Source organism: Rhineura floridana, chromosome 9 (genome assembly GCF_030035675.1).
Source record: "Rhineura floridana isolate rRhiFlo1 chromosome 9, rRhiFlo1.hap2, whole genome shotgun sequence".
Classification (NCBI taxonomy): domain Eukaryota; kingdom Metazoa; phylum Chordata; class Lepidosauria; order Squamata; family Rhineuridae; genus Rhineura; species Rhineura floridana.
In genome coordinates, this window is record NC_084488.1 from 55,345,937 (window position 1) to 55,366,719 (window position 20,783).

The 20,783-nt window shown below is 44.0% G+C and overlaps 1 protein-coding gene across 5 annotated transcripts; it reads left to right on the forward strand.

The window, feature by feature from the left end:
* The first annotated feature begins 739 nt into the window (after positions 1 to 739).
* Positions 740 to 11,132, forward strand: NPY1R (neuropeptide Y receptor Y1). Of its 5 annotated transcripts, none has more exons than XM_061583920.1 (4): positions 740 to 1,018; positions 8,022 to 8,139; positions 9,023 to 9,888; positions 10,147 to 11,132. In XM_061583920.1, exons 3-4 carry the CDS (start codon positions 9,193 to 9,195, stop codon positions 10,603 to 10,605), a joined length of 1,155 nt encoding a protein of 384 aa, XP_061439904.1. In that variant the 5' UTR covers positions 740 to 1,018; positions 8,022 to 8,139; positions 9,023 to 9,192; the 3' UTR covers positions 10,606 to 11,132. The 5 variants fall into 5 exon arrangements, with proteins under 5 accessions (XP_061439904.1, XP_061439907.1, XP_061439903.1 ...); XM_061583919.1 differs by lacking the exon at positions 740 to 1,018 and adding an exon at positions 1,367 to 1,565; XM_061583922.1 differs by lacking the exon at positions 740 to 1,018 and adding an exon at positions 1,367 to 1,565 and having other exon boundaries at positions 8,070 to 8,139.
* Positions 11,133 to 20,783: the final 9,651 nt, after the last annotated feature.

The following is a 20,783-nucleotide window of genomic DNA, read 5'->3' on the forward strand; positions in this document are numbered from 1 at the left end:
ATCTCATTCTCAACCCAAGAGCAAAAAAGGGTGTGTGTGGCAATGACTATCATGAAGAGACCTTCACCAGAAGGTCCCAGGGTGGGTTACAACAGTCTAAAATTCAGTATTAAAAGCAATTAAAACAAATTACATTCACAAGAATAAGGTGGGTCTTAAAAACACACATCTCAAGGCCAAGGTAAAGAGTTGTGTCTTTAGCATTCACCCAAAACTGTACAGCACAGGCGCCAGGTGGATGGCATATCTGCAGTCCTGGAGTAATGTATAGGACTGCTCTGTTAGTTGCATTAGTTTTAGAAGTGAGATTCATAGCTCATTCCCTTTGTCTTCCACATAACTAATAGAGAGATTAATTCTTTTCTATTTTTTATGTTTGGATCTCTCCATACCTCGATTTTTCTTTTCTCATTCGCAAATGCCACGTTGTTTGCATAGGAAACAGGATCAGCAAACCAGACGGTAACCCACCCTCTACAGCAGCGACCCAGGTTGCCTGCCTCCTGTCGCCGCTCCTGCTAATGATCGTTTTACATAACACCAAAGCGCAGGGAACCGTCCCGGCGGTGACGGGATCCCGCCACAAGGTGGCGCAGGCTCGCTAATCCATGATGCCGACAAAAATCCAGATTGCAAAAGCATTTGGAAACTGTCTCCCACTCCCGGGAGATCTTCCCAGCCCCTCTCCCCCTCCTCCCATCCTGCAGTTTCAGTACTTAATTACATTTGTTTCTGAATTACTAGGCAACCCACCTCCAGATGTGCAGTTTAAAGGTGATGTGCGTGCTCTGGGATCTTCAGATTCCGCACCACACTTCATCATGTGATAGCGGGATAATAAGGTGGAGTTCGGCTTTAAGGGGGACGCCTCCTGCTCTCTTCGCCCCCTCTTCAGGATCTGTGGTAGGCAAATGCCAACGGGTCTGCCCCTCTTTTGCCTTTGCTTCCTGGAGTCAGCAGCCGCCTACCCTACTGCTTCAGCCCCTAGGATGATATCTGGAAGAACGGGAGAATCCAGGTGAGAGAATCTTTTATGGCTGTCTCGTGTCTTTATTACCCTTTTTCAAAAATGGATAAATCCCTTTGCTGCAAGAGACGTTTACAGATTGCCTTTAGCACATTGGACTGAGTGGCCGTGCTTGACAGAATGTGAGCGATCCTCAATCTGGCACGTGCTAGACCCGGGATTTGTAGTACTGGAATAATTTTTTTTAAAAAAAACCCTCTCCAAGCATAGTTTTCTAATCTAGCCGATTTGAGCCCTGATCCGGCTGGCGCGGCTGTTTGCACACCTTTTAGGACGCATCTCAAACCATCCAAAGTTTCGAAAAGCGCCCTGGGAGGGAGATTTAAAGGGGGCGGGAGAGGGAAAGGAGCTATAAGTAGCCCGAAGGTTAGAAGGGCTCTTTTGTGGTTCTTATTCATGCCTCCCCCGCTCGCAAAGCCCTGGAAGACGGCAGATCCAGCGCAGGTTCCTGTAAAAACTGGGGAGCCGCCGCGAAGGGGACAGGCGCGTCACACCAAAAGCTGTGCCCGCCGAAGGGCCTGAGCGGGCGCGATCTTTGGTGAGTTGCACCTGCGCGCCTGGCTCTCCCAGCCGGGAGGGATGTACACAGAGGAAGGAAGCTGGTGTGCAGAGAAAGGGAAAGCATGGGGGGGAGGGGGTGTCACCAGCTCGTAGCAAATTGCCTTGCCACGGGGACGGGAACTGGGAGCCTTTTAAAGGTTACGTTAACCGCCGGCTTCTCCGCAGCAGGAAAGCGGGAGGAGTTGTCACCCAACAAAATCTAAAGGGCCACAAATTCTGATCCAGGCTCTAACCCTCTCTTTTAGTCCCACATTGGACGGTACCCTTTGTTTCCTCTCCAGTCCTTTATTTTCTAGAAAGCAGCGGAGCCCTCCGACCCCTCCCGCTGAACCTTGCCCCGCCAGGGGTTTGTAGTCAGGCCCAGCCGTTTTGGCTGCAGGGATCGCCCTGTGGTTAATGTTTAGAGCTGATCAGGACCGGCGTCGTCGATTGGAGGGGCGGGGGGCGGGGGGGCGGGAGACTGGGGGTGTCAGGTTACAGGGAGTGGGTTCAAGAGCCCACAAAGTCTCCAGAAGAGACAAATGAATGACAGGGTCAGGTATAGTTCGGAAGGGAAAGGAGGGGCGCTCCAGGAATCAAATAAACTGCCCTCCGTTGTCTCAAAACCCAGGACGCCAGAGACATAGAAAAAGGGCAAAAGGGATGAAATGACGGCTGGATCCTACACCCGTCTGCTCAAAAATCACTCCCATTGAGGTCATCCATGTCTAAGGGTTTGCAGCCTAAGAAACACTTTTGTTACACAGAAGGGGAGAGGTTCAAAATATGGAGAATTTGAGACAGACGGGTAACCCACTCTGCTGTCCACAGCCCAGTCATGCCGACGTGCTGGGATTTACTCCGGTTGATAGCCCGCTTCTCTAACCTCCCGTGGTTGCGTCTACAACCTTACAGGTGGATCCTATCGTCCCCATCCCAGGAAAAAAGGGCAAGGTTTTAGCCTCGCAGGAGCAACGCAAGGAGAGGGGGCAACTTGTTCTAGGCCGCTCTGAGAGATTCCTGGTCGAAGATGGATGACAGAAGTCTTACTTCTCTCTCCCCCACACCAAAAAACCTACACCCTCCACAACGTTCTGCCGATAGCCTTTCCCAACCTTGGGATCCCCAGTTGCGGTTGGACTACAACTCCCAGCAGCCCCAGCCACCGTGGCCGAGGGTCACGAATGGGGCCCGGCAACATCTAGGGGTCCAAGGGTTGGTGACGCCTGTGTCCAGCCCCAGCCTATGCGCATTTACTCCCAATGAGTTTAATGAACTTGATCCCACGTGAGTGGACATGGCATCGCACCTTTACATCTCCTCCATATGGGAAGGCGGATGTAGCAGTAGTTTTTAAATGTTTTGTTTTAATATGTTTTAAAGGGTTTTTTTTAGTGTTTTTCTTTGCCGCCCTGGGCTCCTTCTGTGAGGAAGGGCGGGATATAAAAGTAATACATAAATAATAAAAAAATAAAGAGAACTATCCAGGGTTGACCCCCACAGGCCTACCCTAAAACCGCCAATGACGCAATCATATTCAGAAGCTATTTTTCAGGGATGTCAACAGAACTCCCATCTCAACAATGATGGGGAGGGGGTGCGGTTGTGCAGTAGGATCCCTTGCAGGTTTACTCGGAAGTAAGTCTCACCAAGGCCAGGAGGGCCCCCCTCCTACGTGAGCCTGCCCTGCGCAGAGCTGCAGCCTCAGCCCCCATCCCAAGCCCTTTGTACTGGGTTATATGAAGCCACGGAAGTTCTGTGTTTCCCACCTTTTGCCCTTTTCATGAAGCAGACAAGCCGAAGGTTGGCCAGCAGCTGCGATCTTCCTGGGCTGCCTTTTGATGCAGGGACTTACCTGCGTGTGCTTGAAAGGAATTGGCAAGATTCCCTTGCAGGCTCCTTGGCCTCGAAATGACTGGTATCCGGCTCTTGCCGGGCAGCCCAGCCTTTGCCCAGGGCAGTCAACCTAGGAAAGTTTTGATTGATGGGAGTTAGGGCAGGATGTGAGCAGTCAACAACAACAACATGACTATGCAGACAGAAAGTTGCTAGGCTATGCTATACCTTAATTAACAGCACAATCCTGTGCTACTGGGAGTTACTGGGATCTACTGAGTTCATTGGGGGTTATTTGCTGTCTAAAGCTACAATTTTATACCCGCTTACCAGGGAGTACACCCCACTGAAATCAATGGGACATACTTCTGAGTAGAAATGTTTGGGTTGCACTGTTAGTGTGTTTAGGGTTGCATCTGTGCTGCCTGATCCCACCACATCCTTACTAGTACAATTCACTGAATCCAATGTAGGGATGCAATCCTAACCACACTTAACTAGGGAGTTACTTTAGAAGTAGGATTTTCTCCCAGTTAAAGACATCTTGATTAATCATATAAGTTTTTGTTGGTCATTGCTTTATCGAATATCTATATGGGGGGGGGGAAATAGGGCTAAAGAAAACCATCTGCTTTCTTCATGTTTAGATTTATTTATTTATTAAATGTCTATCCTGCCTTTCCTCCCAGAAGGAGCTCAGGGCGGCAAACAAAAACACCGCAAGCACTTTAAAACATCTTAAAAACAAAAGACTTTAAAGCATATTAAAACATAGATGAAGAATGTCACAGCGGGCAGTATCTGAGAAGAGGCATTCCATCTTTCCAGTTGCCTCCCAGTCTCACCCCATTGTGCAGCATTTCGGCTTAAAAAACAGCTTACGTTGGCACCAGCACCCTTTTTCAGTGCAGGGGAGGGCTGAAGAGGAGAAGCTGTGGGCCAGATGGGGAGGGCCCACAGATCACACTCTTGCCTGTGACCGGGAGGCTCTGCATCCCTGATTGAAGCCAATGAACAGTAGGTGCTGTTGCTTATTGGGACTGTGGACTACCACGGCAAACTTAGCCTTAACACTGTGTTTTAGAGTACAATTCTAAAATTGTGTTAGAAGAGGGGAAAATTCCTGACAAGACGTTGCCATCCACAGGGTGGATCAAATGTGAGTCAATGAATTGCTGGTCTAAGTCCCTTGATTCTTTGGGGGGGGGGATTGTTCTTCCTCTTCATAAATAGTAATACTGTAGATTGCTCTGTTGTGTACATCTATTTGAGTTCCTTGGATAAATATTGATTTGCTCTTTCTCTCCTCCAACCCTCTTTAATTTTTGAATCCTTTTTGTTTTGTTCTCTTCTCAGTGGTTGCCCTTTCCCGGCTAGACAGCAACAGCTGGCTGTGATTAAAGCAACCAGGAGAGTTTATTTGTGTTTGGCTCCCTACTGCTCCTTCGGGGCCCAGCAGCAATGTTAAGTAGAGAAGGAGTTTTCTTGCAAGAACTCCTGAAGCAACTTTGCTCCTGTGCGTTGGGCACTTGTCTCTTGGTAGCTGAAAAAAAGCTTGACCAAAAGGAGAAGGGTTTTTAAAAAGGAAAGGAAAAGGTCTGTCACAACACAAAAACATTGGGAATATATATATATATAATGGAAGGTGGCTCATTCAGGCTAAATGGGGCACTGCCCCACCAATCTCAGTCTGCCCTCCGCCAGCCCCCACCTGCCTGCTGCCTTCTTACTTAACAACTAGTGTGGGGGGTTGCTGCCTCTCAGCGGACTCCTCCATAGTCACAGTGTTGCATTTGTAGAACTCAGCAGGGAAGCGGATGGGGACAAAGCTAGAATTAGATGGCTTTGCCTTTCATTGGCTCTGGTTTTACCTGCTGTTGGGCTCCTCGCCTTCTGCCCTACCAGTCCCAAAGGGCACCAGCCACCACTAAATGGATCAGTGTCAAACGAGATGTGATGTTAAATGCTTCTTTGAAGCCATGCTTGGAATTCTCTTTAAAAAGTGGCGGGTAACAGCAGTTACAAGGCCCATGATCTAGCTCAGAACCATAACGTGGGGATATTTTTTAAAAAGCAAAAAAGCAAAAAGCAGCTGGGAGGTGGTTTTTGGTGGGAAAATGGCAAACAAAGAAAGGGTTAACCCCTCCCTCATGCTGTGGTCCCAGTCCACATTGGGAGGCCCTACAGTTGGGGCCAGGAAAGGTGGCGGGAAGCTCAGGGCCCTTCTGTAGGATAGTGGTAACCCTGCAGGTGTGCATCACAGCTAGTCAGACCTCTAGAAAGTATAGCTCCATTAAAAAAAACCCTCAGGCATTCACAACTAGTGACCCATCAATCCCAATGCAGCCCACCAACCTTTTTTTTTTTGCATCCTGCCCTTTTGTCTTTGCAAACTCAGACAGGCAGAAAGAGGAAGGGACCAGGAGTTTTAGCGCACCTCTAGGGGACCATCATACATGGCTCTGGGCTATGTTGTTTTAGCTGCAATGGTAATGCAACCATCTTTGCCCATTTCTCCCACCTCTGATGTTCAAGAAACCATTCTGAAGCAAGTACTTCTTTGTCTATGGTCTCAACATAGGATTGGGCTTTACAAGGCTTGTTTTATTGTTTTATATTATTATTTGTATTATTTTAAATTGTTTTTAGATTTTTAAGTGCCTTTCACGGTTTTAAGGTTGTGCATAGTTTAATTGTATTTTAACTGTATGTTTTTCTATGTTTTTAACTACATGCAGTTCTATTTGTAAGCCGCCCTGAGTTCCAGTTTGGAAAAAGGGCGGGGTAAAAATAAAGTTTCAATTCAATTTCAATGGGCCACAAGTTATTTTAACCCCTCCCAGTTAGACCCAATGTAAAATGTTTTGATATTATTATAAATATACTACACAAAGAACAGCAACATCTATCATAATGAAATACTTAATTAACTTTAAACATCTGAACCTATCTCTGCACCCAAAATACTAGAAGCTTATCATTTTGAACTCTGTCAAACACCATGCTTCTGTGGTGTGATTGCAGAATGATGGAGTACAGTCACAGTCTTTGGATTGTGGCAACAGAAGGACAAAGGTAGTCATTGTGGTACCCCCCAGATGTTGGATTACATCTCCCATCAGCACCATCCAGCATGGCCAATGGTCAGAGATGATGGGAGTTGTAGTCTACCATCTGGATGCCACCACATTGGCTACCCGTGCATTAGGATGATGCTCAAAGGCAAGAAATCATCACCATGAACAGATCTTGCATGAGCTGTCAAGCTGACTGGTGTCTGGCAAATTTTTAATGGGTCCTCCATCTGATTTCTTGGAGGCTTGACCTTTTCACAGCTACCAGCATTACCATTTCTAATGTGAGTGAGATGGATGCTTCCTTGGTGTTTATCTGCACCATGACATTTCTGAATGGATAAGAGTTTTGAACTGACCAATACATTACGTATCGTTTTGTTAAAAATATAAATGGACTGCCTTTAAGTTGATCCCGACTTATGGCGACCCTATGAATAGGGTTTTCATGGTAAGCAGTATTCAGAGGTGGTTTACCATTGCCTTCCTCAGAGGCCAAGAGGCAGTGACTGGCCCAAGGTCATCCAGTGAGCTTCATGGCTGTGTGGGGATTCGAACCCTGGTCTCCCAGGTCGTAGTCCAACACCTTAACCACTGCACCACACTGGCTCTCTATTTTGTTAGTACTCACTAAATATTTGGTTTCCTTATTAAACTGGGTTTAGTGCTGGAATCTTGTATGTTTTAGTTATAGCCTGGGGAAGGAGAAGAAAGTGGTGGTGGCAGCAGCAGCTGCTGCTGCTGTTGTTGGGTGAGCCTCACTTTAGCTGGAGAACGGGCAGGGATGCCTGCCTTGGCACCTTCCTGCAAAACCATAAAGGGACTGCTCTGACAGAGGATGGTGGGTGTTCATCCCCTAAGTCACATCAACAGGGTTAGCTGAGTTGGTTTACCCAATCTTCTTTCACTTGTAATTTTTATCAGTGTTATTTCCAGTGACTTGTTTTGGTCGATATTCCTTAATATACCAACTCATCAGCCTTGTAAATAAAGCTATGGTTGTAATTGTTCTATTCTTAATCATAACCCATCTGCAGATTGATGCTGTCATTCCTAACAAAGCTAGATTCTCCATTGTTTTATACTTGCCTGCACTATAGTCAGTTGCATTTGAACTCAGTAGTACTTGCTGTTGAAAAGGGACAGGATTAAGAAATGCTGAGACCTATGTTGTTTAAGAGGCCCCATAGTATTACCACAAAAAATGTATTATTTTAATAGAAAGAACAACAAAAACAGAAACAATAAACGTTCATATTTGCACGTATACCAGTTCATATACAATGTTACAGCTAAAAACTAGTGATCTAACTACAACATATATATTGCAATAAGCCTATTTGTATGTGACAGATATTTAAATAAAAATACCTTATGTTTCCTTTGTTAGCAAATATGAAAACTTTTAAGCGTCGGCAACACAAGAGCCATTGCATACACTATTTAGCACTTATTAAATGGAAGAGACAATGCAACACACTGTGTGTGTTCTGCCCATGACATAAAAATTAAAACAGTTTCTTTCATGGTTTTTTTGAGAGCAGATGAGATGGATGCGAGACTGATGTATAATTAGGTCAAACCATTCCTAGGTCGAATCCTGTCTGGTGTCACTGGTGCTGTTTGATTGCTTGTGGACACGTGGCCTAATGAAATTTTGATGTAAGTTATAGTCATTTCTGCACAGTTTTATAAACAAAATGCGACAAATAATTGTGTAGCCATTATGTATATATCAGAATGATAATGTCTGAGTTTCTTTTCTCTGTTTCCTTTATTTTGTAACCAATTATGCAAAACTTGAAATTTAGTAGTAGTAGTAGTAGTAAGTATTTAGAAGCCCCTCAAAATCTGAAGCCCTAAATTGTAGTTTAGTTAGCTTGTGTGTAAATCCAGCACTGCTTCTGAGTAAGCAAGCATAATACTAGGCTGCAAACCTAGTAACTCTTGCACATATCCCAGGTTATTGTCCTTGAGTCCCAGGGACATCCCCTTCCTGCCCCAGAAGGAATTTATCTCATATGCCTGTGGGTCAATCTGATATTGCTTGCTGTCTTTAGCTACAATGCATTATAATGAAAAATAATGCAAAACGGAAGTTGTGGATGCTTTCTCTGGATACAAAGTGAGTATTGGGAAGAATTTAGGTTTAATTAATACTGTCTGTACGATAGAGGTGGCTAACCTGTGGCCCTCTGGCTGCTATAGGACTCTAGCTCTCATTAGCCCCGGACAGCATGGTCAGGGATGATAGGAGTTAGAGTTCAGCTTCATCTGCAGGGCCACAAGTTAACCACCCTTGATTGTAGGGGATGGGAACCGATGACCCTACAGTCTCTTCTGGATGTTATTCCAGCAGTGGAAATTCATGTTTTTAAAAAACCATTCCATAACAGAAAACAATGGCATATTGCTGGCAACAAGGGGAAATAAATATTCCAGGGGCTGTAATTAAGAAGGCCCCTGGCTCTACATTACAAAATGCCTTCCACCATTTGTGAAAACCCAAGGAAAATAAATGTGTCCATTCTTTTTGTCTTTGCAGATTTTGCATTATAAATGGCATGAACATTTCTGTGGCAGGTTTTGCTCGGAGCCCGTTCTTTGTGTAACAAGAACAAAATTGAACTCTTGAATGTGCTTCTGAGAAACCTATTGCAGTTTCAGACTATCGCTGAGTGCGGTCCCAGATTTTCTTTGGTGGGGGGACTCAACATGAATACATCACTACTCTCTTCGGCAGGAAACTATACTATTCAGAATGTCTCAAAAGAGGCTTCTGAACTTGTACGCTTTGAGGATGAAGATTGTCACGTGCCTTTGGCAATGGTATTCACCTTGGCACTGGCTTATGGGGCCGTTATCCTTCTTGGCATTTCTGGAAATCTGGCTTTGATTATAATCATCTTAAAACAAAAGGAGATGCGCAATGTGACCAACATCCTCATTGTCAACCTCTCCTTTTCGGATCTCCTAATTACCATCATGTGTCTTCCCTTCACATTTGTCTACACTTTAATGGACCACTGGGTTTTTGGGGAGGCCATGTGCAAGCTGAATCCTTTTGTGCAGTGTGTGTCGATCACAGTCTCTGTTTTCTCTTTGGTCCTCATTGCAATTGAGCGCCATCAACTGATTATCAATCCTCGGGGCTGGAGGCCAAATAACAGACATGCCTACGTAGGGATTGCCACTATCTGGATTCTAGCAGTGGCCTCCTCTTTGCCTTTCCTGGTGTATCACATACTAACTGATGAACCTTTCAGAAATCTAACGATAGAGGAATACAAGGGGAAATATGTGTGCTTGGATTCATTTCCATTGGAGAATATCAGGCTTTCGTATACCACCGCTCTCTTGGTGATACAGTACTTGGGCCCTCTTTGCTTTATATTTATTTGCTACTTAAAGGTAAGCAATAATATGTTGCTGTGATGTGTCTTACCAGTTCTGTGGCTGTGTACACACCATACATTTGAAGTGCACTGCTTCCCTCTAAGAATCCCTCAAGTGCACTGCTTCCCCCAAAGAATTCCCAGGATTCTTTGGGGGGGGAGTCATGTGCTTTAAATGCATGGCATGTATGCAGCCTTTTGTTTTCTCCAAATTAATACCTCTGGGATATGCAGTTTTAGGTTACATAGTTCTTGAATTTTTGTTTCCCCGCAGATATACATGCGCTTAAAAAGAAGGAGCAGTATGATGGACAAGATGAGAGACAATAAATACCGATCCACTGAAACGAAAAGGATCAACGTTATGCTTATCTCAATTGTGGTGGCATTTGCAGTGTGCTGGCTGCCTCTTACTGTTTTTAATACAGTCTTCGACTGGAATCATGAAATTCTACCTTCTGCATCTTGCAGCCATAATTTGCTGTTCTTGATCTGCCACCTCACGGCTATGATTTCAACCTGTGTGAACCCCATCTTTTACGGGTTCCTCAACAAGAACTTCCAAAGGGATCTGCAGTTTTTTTTCCGTTTCTGTGATTTCCACACCAGGGACGATGACTACGAGACAATAGCTATGTCCACCATGCACACGGACATTTCAAAGACCTCACTGAAGCAAGCCAGCCCAATTGCATTTAAGAAAATTAGTGACAGTGATGATGAAAAAATATAACTCCCCAAGCTCGTTACAGATGTTGTAGTTTCATGGATCAAACACAGTATTTTAAAGAAGTGAATATCTTCCCCTCTTGATCAATAAGAAACTCTGAAATGTCACTTTCATATCTCTATGATTCAGCTGCTGCTGTTTGTTTTTGTTTTGCTGCTTGCAGTGGAGACTGGTGGCTCTGATGTCAGTGGGGCAGTGAATCCACTCTGGGTTTTAGTCCGAACTGAAAACACCTTGAACAGCTGCTGGAAAGGTCAGACTAAAACCCAGAGCAGATTCACTGCCCCACTGACATCAGTCTCCACTGGCTGCTTGTAAAAAACAGCAATTCTACCTAATCTCTAATATATAATGAAATTTGGGTCTATTTCTGCTTGAAGGTTTCATCCAAGGGTTTTGTGTCAATTTCTTGTGCATTTATACATTTAGTTTTAGCTGTATTTATTTCAAAGAATGTTCTTTCATCAGCAATGCATACAATTACCCAGCAAAAAAGATGTTAACCCTTATTTCCCTAGTATACCCAGAAGGACTGTAGCTCAGTGGCAGAGCATATACTGTATTTTGCATGTAGAAGGTTCCAGGTTCAATCCCCAGTATCTCCAAATAGGGGTAGGAATGTCTCCTGCCTGAAACCCTGGAGAGCCACTGCTAGTCAGGGTAACGTACTGAGCTAGATGGACCAATGGTCTGACTCGGTAGCTACTGATGTTCCTATGTACATCCCCAGACCCACAGCAAAGGGGACCTTTCTTACCTAAGCCTCATTACTGCAGGGGTGGGAAGAAGAAAGATTTTTCAGGAGGATGGCAGTGCATGGGGTAGATTAACCCCTCCCAGTTGCCATCCCCCCCATCACTTCCCTGTGCTGCAATTAGGCTTCGACAAACTGTCCCATTCATGTGAATGGGACCTTTTTTCCTAACCCTAAGCGCCATGAAGGATGGGGATGTAAGGAGAGGAGGCCAGGGACCCCCTGACATAATGCTTTCCCTAAAGCCAGTGGAGGAGGCTGGTCCATTTGGGCAAATGGGGCACTGCCCCACTGAGCTCAGTCTGTCCTCCACCAGCCCCCACCTGCCTGCCTTCTTACTTACAAGCAATCTAGAGGGTGGCCCAGGCTGTCAGCTCCTCCCCCTCAGTCTCAGTGTTGCCTTTATTGAATTCAGCAGCAAGGAGGATGGGGACAAAACTAGAATCTGTTGGCTCTGGCTCCATCTATTGTTTGGGTTCCCTGCTTTCTGCCCTCTCAGTCTCAAAGGGCACCACCTACCGGTAGGCCTAAAAATAACCTAAACCCACTTCTCTTACAGAATTAGGCCATTCTGTTGTGAACAACTGTTTTGCACCACAGTCCTAACCATGTCTACTTAAAAGCAAATCCTATTTAATTCAATAGGGCTTACTTCCAGGTAACTGGGATTAGGGTACACCTGGGAGTAAGTCCCATTGAACAAAATGGAGCTTACCTCTGAGTAGACATGTACTGGATTGCAGCCTTAGTCTTAGAAAAGACCTATGTATGCCAGAAGCAACAGATTATCATTACAGTATTACTCCAAAAACTTAAATTTACACAAAGTGCTACATGCATTTGAGTTATTTGAAGATATGCATAATTCATAAAATGCATAATTCAGAAGGAAAAAGTAATAGGATTGACTAAGCTAAATAGCCAGTTGTGGACCCAGTCTGACCTAGAATTAGCACTTTATGACTCCAGTTTTAAGCACAGTTAGAAGGTAATAAGTCTCATTGAAAATAAGTGACACTGCCCTCTAAGTAAGGATTGTTACGATTGCCCAATAGTATGCCCAATGGCATCTATGGGATATGATGTGTAATCCTAATTATTCCTTTTTGTTTTATATTGATTGTTAATAGAGATGGTCGAGAAATCTGATTCAGTTCGCATTTAAAGATGAATTTATCAAATCCACACTTCCCGAAACAGCATGAGAATTGAAAAAACATGAGAACTGAAACCCAGCCATCCTTCAACATTTGCACTTATCCAGATTTTGTGATGCAGTTCTCCAAAATGCACATATTAGGAGAAAGTGCACATAAAAACAAATAGTGAAAATAATATCCAAAATGCATTACATTAGGAGAAATTGCTGGCAAAAATCTAGTCAAAATCGCTTACAAAAATGTGTTTAGTAGGAAAAATTCTCACTAAGATGCTGCAGAATTTTTCATGAGGAATTTTTATTTAAAAAATTGCAAGTTGCTGTTGAAATATGGAGAATTGAATTTAAGCCTGGGAAAATGAGAAATTGAGAGAACCAAAATTGACAGATCCTTCCATCCCTAATTGCTAGTCTCTTGTTTAACTCAATGGGACTTAAAAATGGTGTAATTCATGCCCACAGTAACTCCTTGTTTTTGACAGAACTCTCCACAAATATATTTGATTGAGTTTTGGGGCAGAAACTACCTGTAGCTGTATATTTTGTCTCACAGGGTAAATAGCAGCTTTGATGTAAGTGGGGCAGAGGTGTAGTGGTCCAGGGTCTCGGAGGGTCTTAGACCCCTTACTTTGTTGTTAGCAGGGTACCAGGTCTCTATGTCTCCAGCATCCTATGAGCCAATCAGCATGAAAGGGGGGTATATTAGCCACTGAGAAGAATCTTCTAATGGTACCTTGTTTCCTGCTGATTGCAGCCAATCAAAGTGAAAGGAGGTGAGTCAGCCACTGAAAACACTCTTCTCAGTAACTAACACACTCCCTTTCATGCCCATTGGCTGCTATGGATGTCTGTTATTGTGGGAGAAGGTTCAGGTGGGAAGGACTGAAGAAGAGCAAGTAAGGGAGGGAGGGGCGTGGCTGTGAGGGAAAGTGACATGACTTTCATGAAGGGACACTGCACTTCTGAATTTGTCACTGTACTACTGGTGTGGGGGTGTTTAATTGGGGAGAATGGTGCGCGGAGAAAGATTTATCACTCCTTCCCCCAGTGGCACAGTCCTAACAGGATTTGCCCCAGCCCATAACTGCTATTAAACTTTAAAGCAAAATCAAACAAAAACATTTCTGGTCAGAGATCTCCTAATATCATGTCTAGTTGTCGCCGAAGTGCAGCTTAGTTTGCATAACTGAGCGCATGATAGGCATAGCCTGGGCTCCTACTGGGAGGAAGGGTGGCTATAAATCAAATAATAAATAAAATAGCACATAATGCTCAATGTACACAGGGTCAAAACACTCTTAGATTGTCAGGACTTAAGTCCAAATTTGAAAGTCTTGCATTTTGATTCACTTGGTATGCAGGCAGACTCACAACCAAATAGGCAGTATTATCCAGTGCTGTCAGGTTTTTTTAATTTAAAATTATATCAGGTTATTAAATAAAATATGTCCCTAGTGGCCTGATACTGTTCATATGCATTATTCAGTAGCATAATTATAACATGATCATGGTCTGTGACCAGATTTTCATGGTTTAACCCTATTGTAAGATAGTGATAGTTTAGTGAACCTATTATGACTTTTGATTGAAAAGTAACTGGATTATTTATGGCTCCTCATTGTCCAGCAGAAATAGGACAAATCCTCTATGGTGCACCATAGCAATCTATGTGAGCAAGGACTATCTCATTCACATAAAATAGGGGAAATGTTCAGGGCTGTAGCCACAAGATAGCTATTACCCCCCAAAACCAACCTCCCAAACCTGAAGTCTGCTTATGTATGCTGCTGACCCAGAAAATTCTGCCCCATCAATCTGTCCTTATTCACATATATATAAAGAGTTTCTTTGTCACAAGTTGGAATCATATCCACTCTCTGCTGCTATTTTATTTTGGTTTTGTTGCCCCCCCCCCGCTCCTGATATAGCTATTATTGATTCTCTGTTTTTGTGTTGGACCAAACCTCCCCCTGCCCCCAATTACAGCTTAATTTTTTAGCTTTTAAAAATATAGGCAGAACAATCCTAAAGCTGGCTGAAGGCTGGCTGGGGGGCCATCTGAAGTGGAGTAAATGCTGTTCCATGATGGATATACATTAATCAAGGTGCCCCCAGAATGCCTGTTGGAAGCTCTGTGGACATAGATGTACTACAGGTGGTAAGCTTGAAAAGTGGTAAGTAGAAGGTGAACAGTGGGAGGCCTTGGATCTCCAGGATCCAAAAGTCCTTGTTTTCCTGACATGTCCCTGAAGAGGGGGGAGGGAAACACCCCTATGCCAGCCCTGCAGCTAGTGTAGTGATTTTGGGAGGGGATTTTTAAAAAGCAAACAAAACAAAATGGTTTGGTGGGGACAGGAAAAATCTGACCTCGTCTCCCACCCTGGCAGGTGTTTGGATGGGATGGAGCAACCACTATGCAATCCTCTTCCCCATCCACTGTCAATGGGAGGAATTTATTTAAAAATGGGAGACCAGGGAAAAACACCTCACCTCCCATCTTGGTTGCAGGAAGCTGGCAGGAAGGAGGAGTCACCAAAACACCCTCACCACCCAACAGAATTGCAGACTAACTAGCCCTTGGAGTTGTGGGGATGTAAAGGAAAAAGCATGCAGTTAGTATTTTACTCAGTTGCTTGCTAAGAAGTAAAGCTACACCCTCCTTCCAGATTTTTGTTTTTGCCAATGTCATTTACTGGGCCGATGGACAAGGAGGGGTTTCTGTGTGTGTGTGTGTGTCTGCAAGTTACTAACATTGTTTAACCTTATATAACCTTATTTTTTTGAAGTTACACCATTGAAATAAAGAATTACACAGTTACATAACTTGAAGCATATTAGGCTACTCTAGTCAGATTATGACTGTTCTGCATTGATTCCCCCGGAAACCAATGTACTTTTAGGCTTCCTGAACACAAAGTGTCTGCCTACGGTCCCGGCTACGTTCCATACCTGCAGTGGGGTGTCCAGCTTTAAGATTCCCCAAACAGAAGTAAATGAGGCATCATTTTCTCACACAAAACTCAGTGCACAGTTTTGGACTGCAGAGTAAAGATGTACTGTAGACTTTTGTAGATAACTATACTATATTAGAAGGTTTTCCAGTGTTTGGCATATAAAGTTACAGACTTAGGTTCTTGGACCTATGTTGACATAAATTTCTTGAAGCAAATTAAACGACACTGCTTTCATACAGCTGTTAAGGTATACATTTCCATATAAAGTTTGCACCTGCCGAATTCAATAAACATCAAGAGCTCATGTTGGGCATCCCTTACTCCTGAGGCTTGTTTACATCAAGGTTCCTTTCTTTTCGTTATCCATGTGGTGTCAGAGGAGTTTAAGTAAAGCCAAACTTCATATCATAAAGGTGATGGACTTAATATATTCTGAATTTGCCAAGAATAACCGTCTATGAGATCAAAAAACTTCCCCCGGTGTTTTGAAAAGTCTCAAACTAAATTGTGCCTTGTGCAATATTTTGTTATTTCCAGAGGGAGCAAGACAAATACTGTACATAAAATGTATACCATTGTGCATGTTGATTTCTTTATCGTGACATTGTGATCAGTTCACAAATATTTGCTCTTCACTCTGCCCTGTGTACCAAAGCCATTAATTCTGACAAACACAGCTTGGGAGAAAATGTCAGTTTTGCCCATAGAGTCATAGATTTTAAATTCCAAGAAACACTTAGAGCATGACCCAGTCAAATGTGAGTTCCAATCCCATCCATATTTACTCCAATGCAAGAGAGCCACTAATTTCAGTGAGTCTCACTCCCAATTTGGTGTACATTTGGTTGCAGCCTCAGAGATGTTGGAATTCAGTTGATTTCAGTAGTAAAGTTAGATATTTGTTTAAATCTTTTCCCAGTGAGATGAATGGGATTAGAAGTGCTTACTTTTGACTGCATCAAGCCCCTTTCTCACTGAAATGGGCAAAACCTCCTTGAAACCAAACATGCCAATGAACTAATTCTACAATGATGGCATTTACATGCCACCAGGCTGGCGCCAGGCATGCCTGGACCCTTGGGCACCAGCCTGCCCTGGGCCCACAGCACTGTAGCCCAACTCCTCCATATAGGCAGTGCGGGGCTAATAAACCCACCCACATGTCCCACCTACCTCTATCATCCCTGTAAATGATGTGTGTGTCTGCCATCAACCAAGATGGCGGCAGGGGAGTCAGCCCCTTAGGGAAGCCTCCGCCCCCATCTTAGTTGATGACATGCATGTGTGCACTGTGTGCACATGCCTACCATCAACTAAGATGGCAGTGGGGGCATCAGCCCCTTAGGGAAACCTCCACTGCCATCTTGGTTGATGGCAGGCATGCAAGCACAGCGTGCATGTCATTCCCAGGAATGAGAAAGGTAGGTGGGGCATGAGTGTGGGCTTATTGAACCCTGCACTGACTATATGGGGGGGAGGTGCCTGGAAGTTCTATCTCTGTGATCCACAGCAGAGTTGGGAGCTGACACTGCCGCGAATTGCAGAACGGGAGCCAAATCCTCCCACCCTAAGGAGGGACCTGTCGGGCTCCTCTGAACTCCAGCCCTGCATGCCACAATAAGCCAGAGTTGCTGATTGTGGTTTCATGGGAATGCACAGTGCTCTGGACCACACTGACCAACTGCTTCCACTCCACTTTTCTTCTGGCATAAGTGAGAGAAATAAACCAGGAAGCTGCAAAAAAGCTTAGGTTCCCATTTCTTCCAAGCCAGGGATCTGTGGTTCATTCCCCCCCTGAAAAGCCAGGATCACTAACCAACTTTAAACCATGGTTTGTTGTTGGCTTATTGATTCTGGCTGGTTAGGAAGCATCAAAACACAACCCCTAGTTTGGGCATCATGGGAAAGAAAGCTTAACTGCAGCTTCCTTGTTTGTTTATCCTGCTTATGCCAGGGGAGGAACACAATGGGAGGAACTGGGTAGCATTCCCCAGCATGCTGCTCAATCACAGTAAACTATAAGGCAAATCAGCAACCCAGGCTTATTGTGACACGTTAATGTGACCAGGTGGCTGAATTCTGTGCTTTAATAAATGTGATAACTGTCTTAGAGCAAGCTTGGCTTGATCTTCTCCATTAAAATAATCTATAAGATCCACTGATGGAAGCATCCACAATAGGCTACTACAGGACAGCTTTAGCATGCCATTTTTGTTATGAATTGTATCAGCCTCCCAGAAAGAGATAATGGTATTATGAGTAAAGTAGAACAAGCAGCTCTTCTGGCTTTTGCTGGAGTATTGTCTTAGCACGGGTAACCTCTCTTTATTTATCTTCACATGCCTGGGATCCAAAAAGCTGTTTACAGGAGCCCAGTGGAATTTTGTTACTTTCAGCTGGTGACACCCCCCCTCCCCGTTATCACAAAGTGCTTTTGAAACTCCCGTTGGTTTCAAAAGCAATTTGCCATTACAGCCTACCTTATGCTCACAGAGCTAGTTTCATAGTTCTCTGGATCCTAGCTCCATTTCTCAGGGGCAATATAGTATTATGCTTGCCTGTGGTGAGGAGTCCCAGGGGTGTAGCACTTGCCACAGTTTGGTTACCTTTGAAAGGACAGAATCACTGGAGATTTAAGATTTTTTGTACTATGTGATCTTATTTACTATATGAGCATGGGTGGAAAAAGGCAGCTTAAACCCTCCAACAGCAAATCCACTGCACTACATCAGATCCCCAGAGAGGTGCTTTGCAGAAAAGGTCTTTTCCAGGGGCACATTCACGTCTTACATTTATTCCACTATCATTCCACTTTAAGCAGTCATGGTTTCCCCCAAAGAATCCTTGGAAGTGTAATTTGTGAAGGGTGCTGAGAGTGGTTAGGAGATCCCCATTCCTTGAGTAGTTTAATGATCAATCGCTCTTCCCAGAGAACTCTGGGAACTGCAGGTCTGCGAGGGGAATTGGGGTCTCCTAACCACTCTCAGCACCCTTCACAAGTTACACTCCTCAGGATTCTTTACGGAAAGCCATGACTATTTAAAGTGCGATAATAGTGGAATAAATGTACAGTGTGAATGCAGCCCAGAACTCAAAGCCTATCCCTCTCCTTTTTCCAAGACCCACTCAAAAACTGCAGGTACTAAATAGGGCTTTACTTAGGGCCTTTCTGGAAGGGAGGAGAAGGGTTATGTTGTGGGTAGTGACTGGTGAGAAGAAGTTGGGTTGGCCTAAGACATTTTGCTGCCTGAGGTGCCCCCTCCCATTCCATATACAAGAGTCAAGTCAGACTGGTAGCTCAATCTTACTTCCGCCCTGCAGATGGGACTGCATCCTCCACCACATCTGAGAACACCAGGCTAGCTGAGATGGCCCATAGCAGGTCAAACAGGTACACACAGCTCTGTCTTTCAATAACATGCCACCACTGCCCCCCCATCATCCACCATCTCATTCTTCCTAATGGTGGTGCTGTCTCTAATGAGAAGCGGTGTCCCGGAGTTCCAACAGGGTTCAGGCACTTCTTTGTAGGAAAGGCTGTGTAGTTATTCTCTGTTCCTCTTCAAGTCTGAAGCCACTGGGACAGCAAGTTTGCCTGATGGCCACTCCCTTCCTTACCCCCTTAGAATGCCTGATATTAGCATAATGATAGAGGTAGTGTGTTGATTGCTTCTAGTCTCACTGCAGAGCGAGCTACAGCACGATCTGTTTGGGGGGCTCAATCCAACACAGTGGCTATAGTGCAATTCCTCCCTTTGCCATTCCAGGCATCCTAGTGCTATCCCTATGCTTCAATTGTAGTGCTAAATCAGCCATGGCAAAAAAACAAATAATTGCTGGTTTGATGCAGTTGGAGTAGTTTCTTAATCAGATCCACCAAATGTTTTCAGCTCCTAGGCCTCGCAAGAGAATGGTATATCTGGAAACGTTATAGGTAGCATTAGACAAAATTGGTTTAGAGACCCTGAACTTAATGTTGAATCACATCTTTCATTGAACACCCGTGCTTGAGCTCTGGAAGAGGGCCTTATTGTTGTGGGTTGGACTATTACATCACCCTCTTGTGAGTTAACTTATTCTGGGGGGGGAAAACCCAGATCAGCTAAACAGAGAACATAATGGAAGGTTAATTATTCACACTGGAATATATTCTTTCTCTCCCCCTCTCTGGCTCAGCAGTTTGTTATACAAGACTCTGCATTCAGTACATCTGGGCTATTGAAATCTGGTAAACTGAGTTAATTTTTTACTTGAAGTCATATAAGGGGACATCTACATCTGGGATGGGGAACCTGCAGCCCTCCGGATCTTGCTGGACTCCAACTCCCATCAGCTACAGCCAGAATGACCATCAGGAATGATGGGAGCTATAGTCCAACAACATCTGGAGGACTACATGTTTCCCATACTTGCCCTACATGATGAATTAGTAAGAAGTAGAGGGATAATGAACAACGGTTCTGAAGATCAACACTATTTGTGAACTCCCAGGGAATTATGGGAGTAGGACTCGGGCACCTTTTTGCTTGCAGCTGTTCAGGTCCTTGGAAGAGCCAGCAGGTCCTTGCTATTCTCCATTGCTTCTAAGATCCAAGAGGAAAAGGGTTGCATCTGTATAGCATTCTTGTTCTGTCTCATTTATCTTCAGTTTCTCTTCTATTCCCTGGAAATCTAAGAGATGCAACCCTTCTGGATTCCATGGGTGCTTCAAAGGCCTGAGCAAAGCAGTTGTTCAGTGCCCCATGACCCTCCTTTGTTTGAGTGAAAAGAAGGCTCCAACTGTTTTAAAAAGAAAAAAAATTCAGTCTTTGAAAGTTGCAGCTTTGAGCATCCCCCAGCCAATCCCTCCTAGTTGCTTTGCCCTTCATGAGGTCCCCAGATACATGTTTACAAGTATAAGCACTTCAGATGGACAGATCAATCTGCTTCTAGTTTATGCCAATTTTGAATCTATTCATTCATAAGTCTGATCTGTTCCATTTTCACATCAGTTTGCATTAAAAAATCCACATAAAATTCCCATTATTTTTAATGTATTTTCCCCACAATATACACATTTGTATATGCATTTTTTCCAGTGCTTGGAAAAAACTAGTTTGGTTTAATGAACTTCACAAAATTAGTTCAAAGATCTATGAACTACACTTGAAAGTTCCGCATGATTGCAGGGAAAACTGAACGTGAATTAAGTTAATTTTGGGGTAGAATTTTGAATGATTTCTAGTTCATCTTCAAGTTCATTCTCTTACATTTTTTTAATACTTTAGACTTTTGGGGACTTTATGATTAAATTAAAACAATTCACATTCTACTG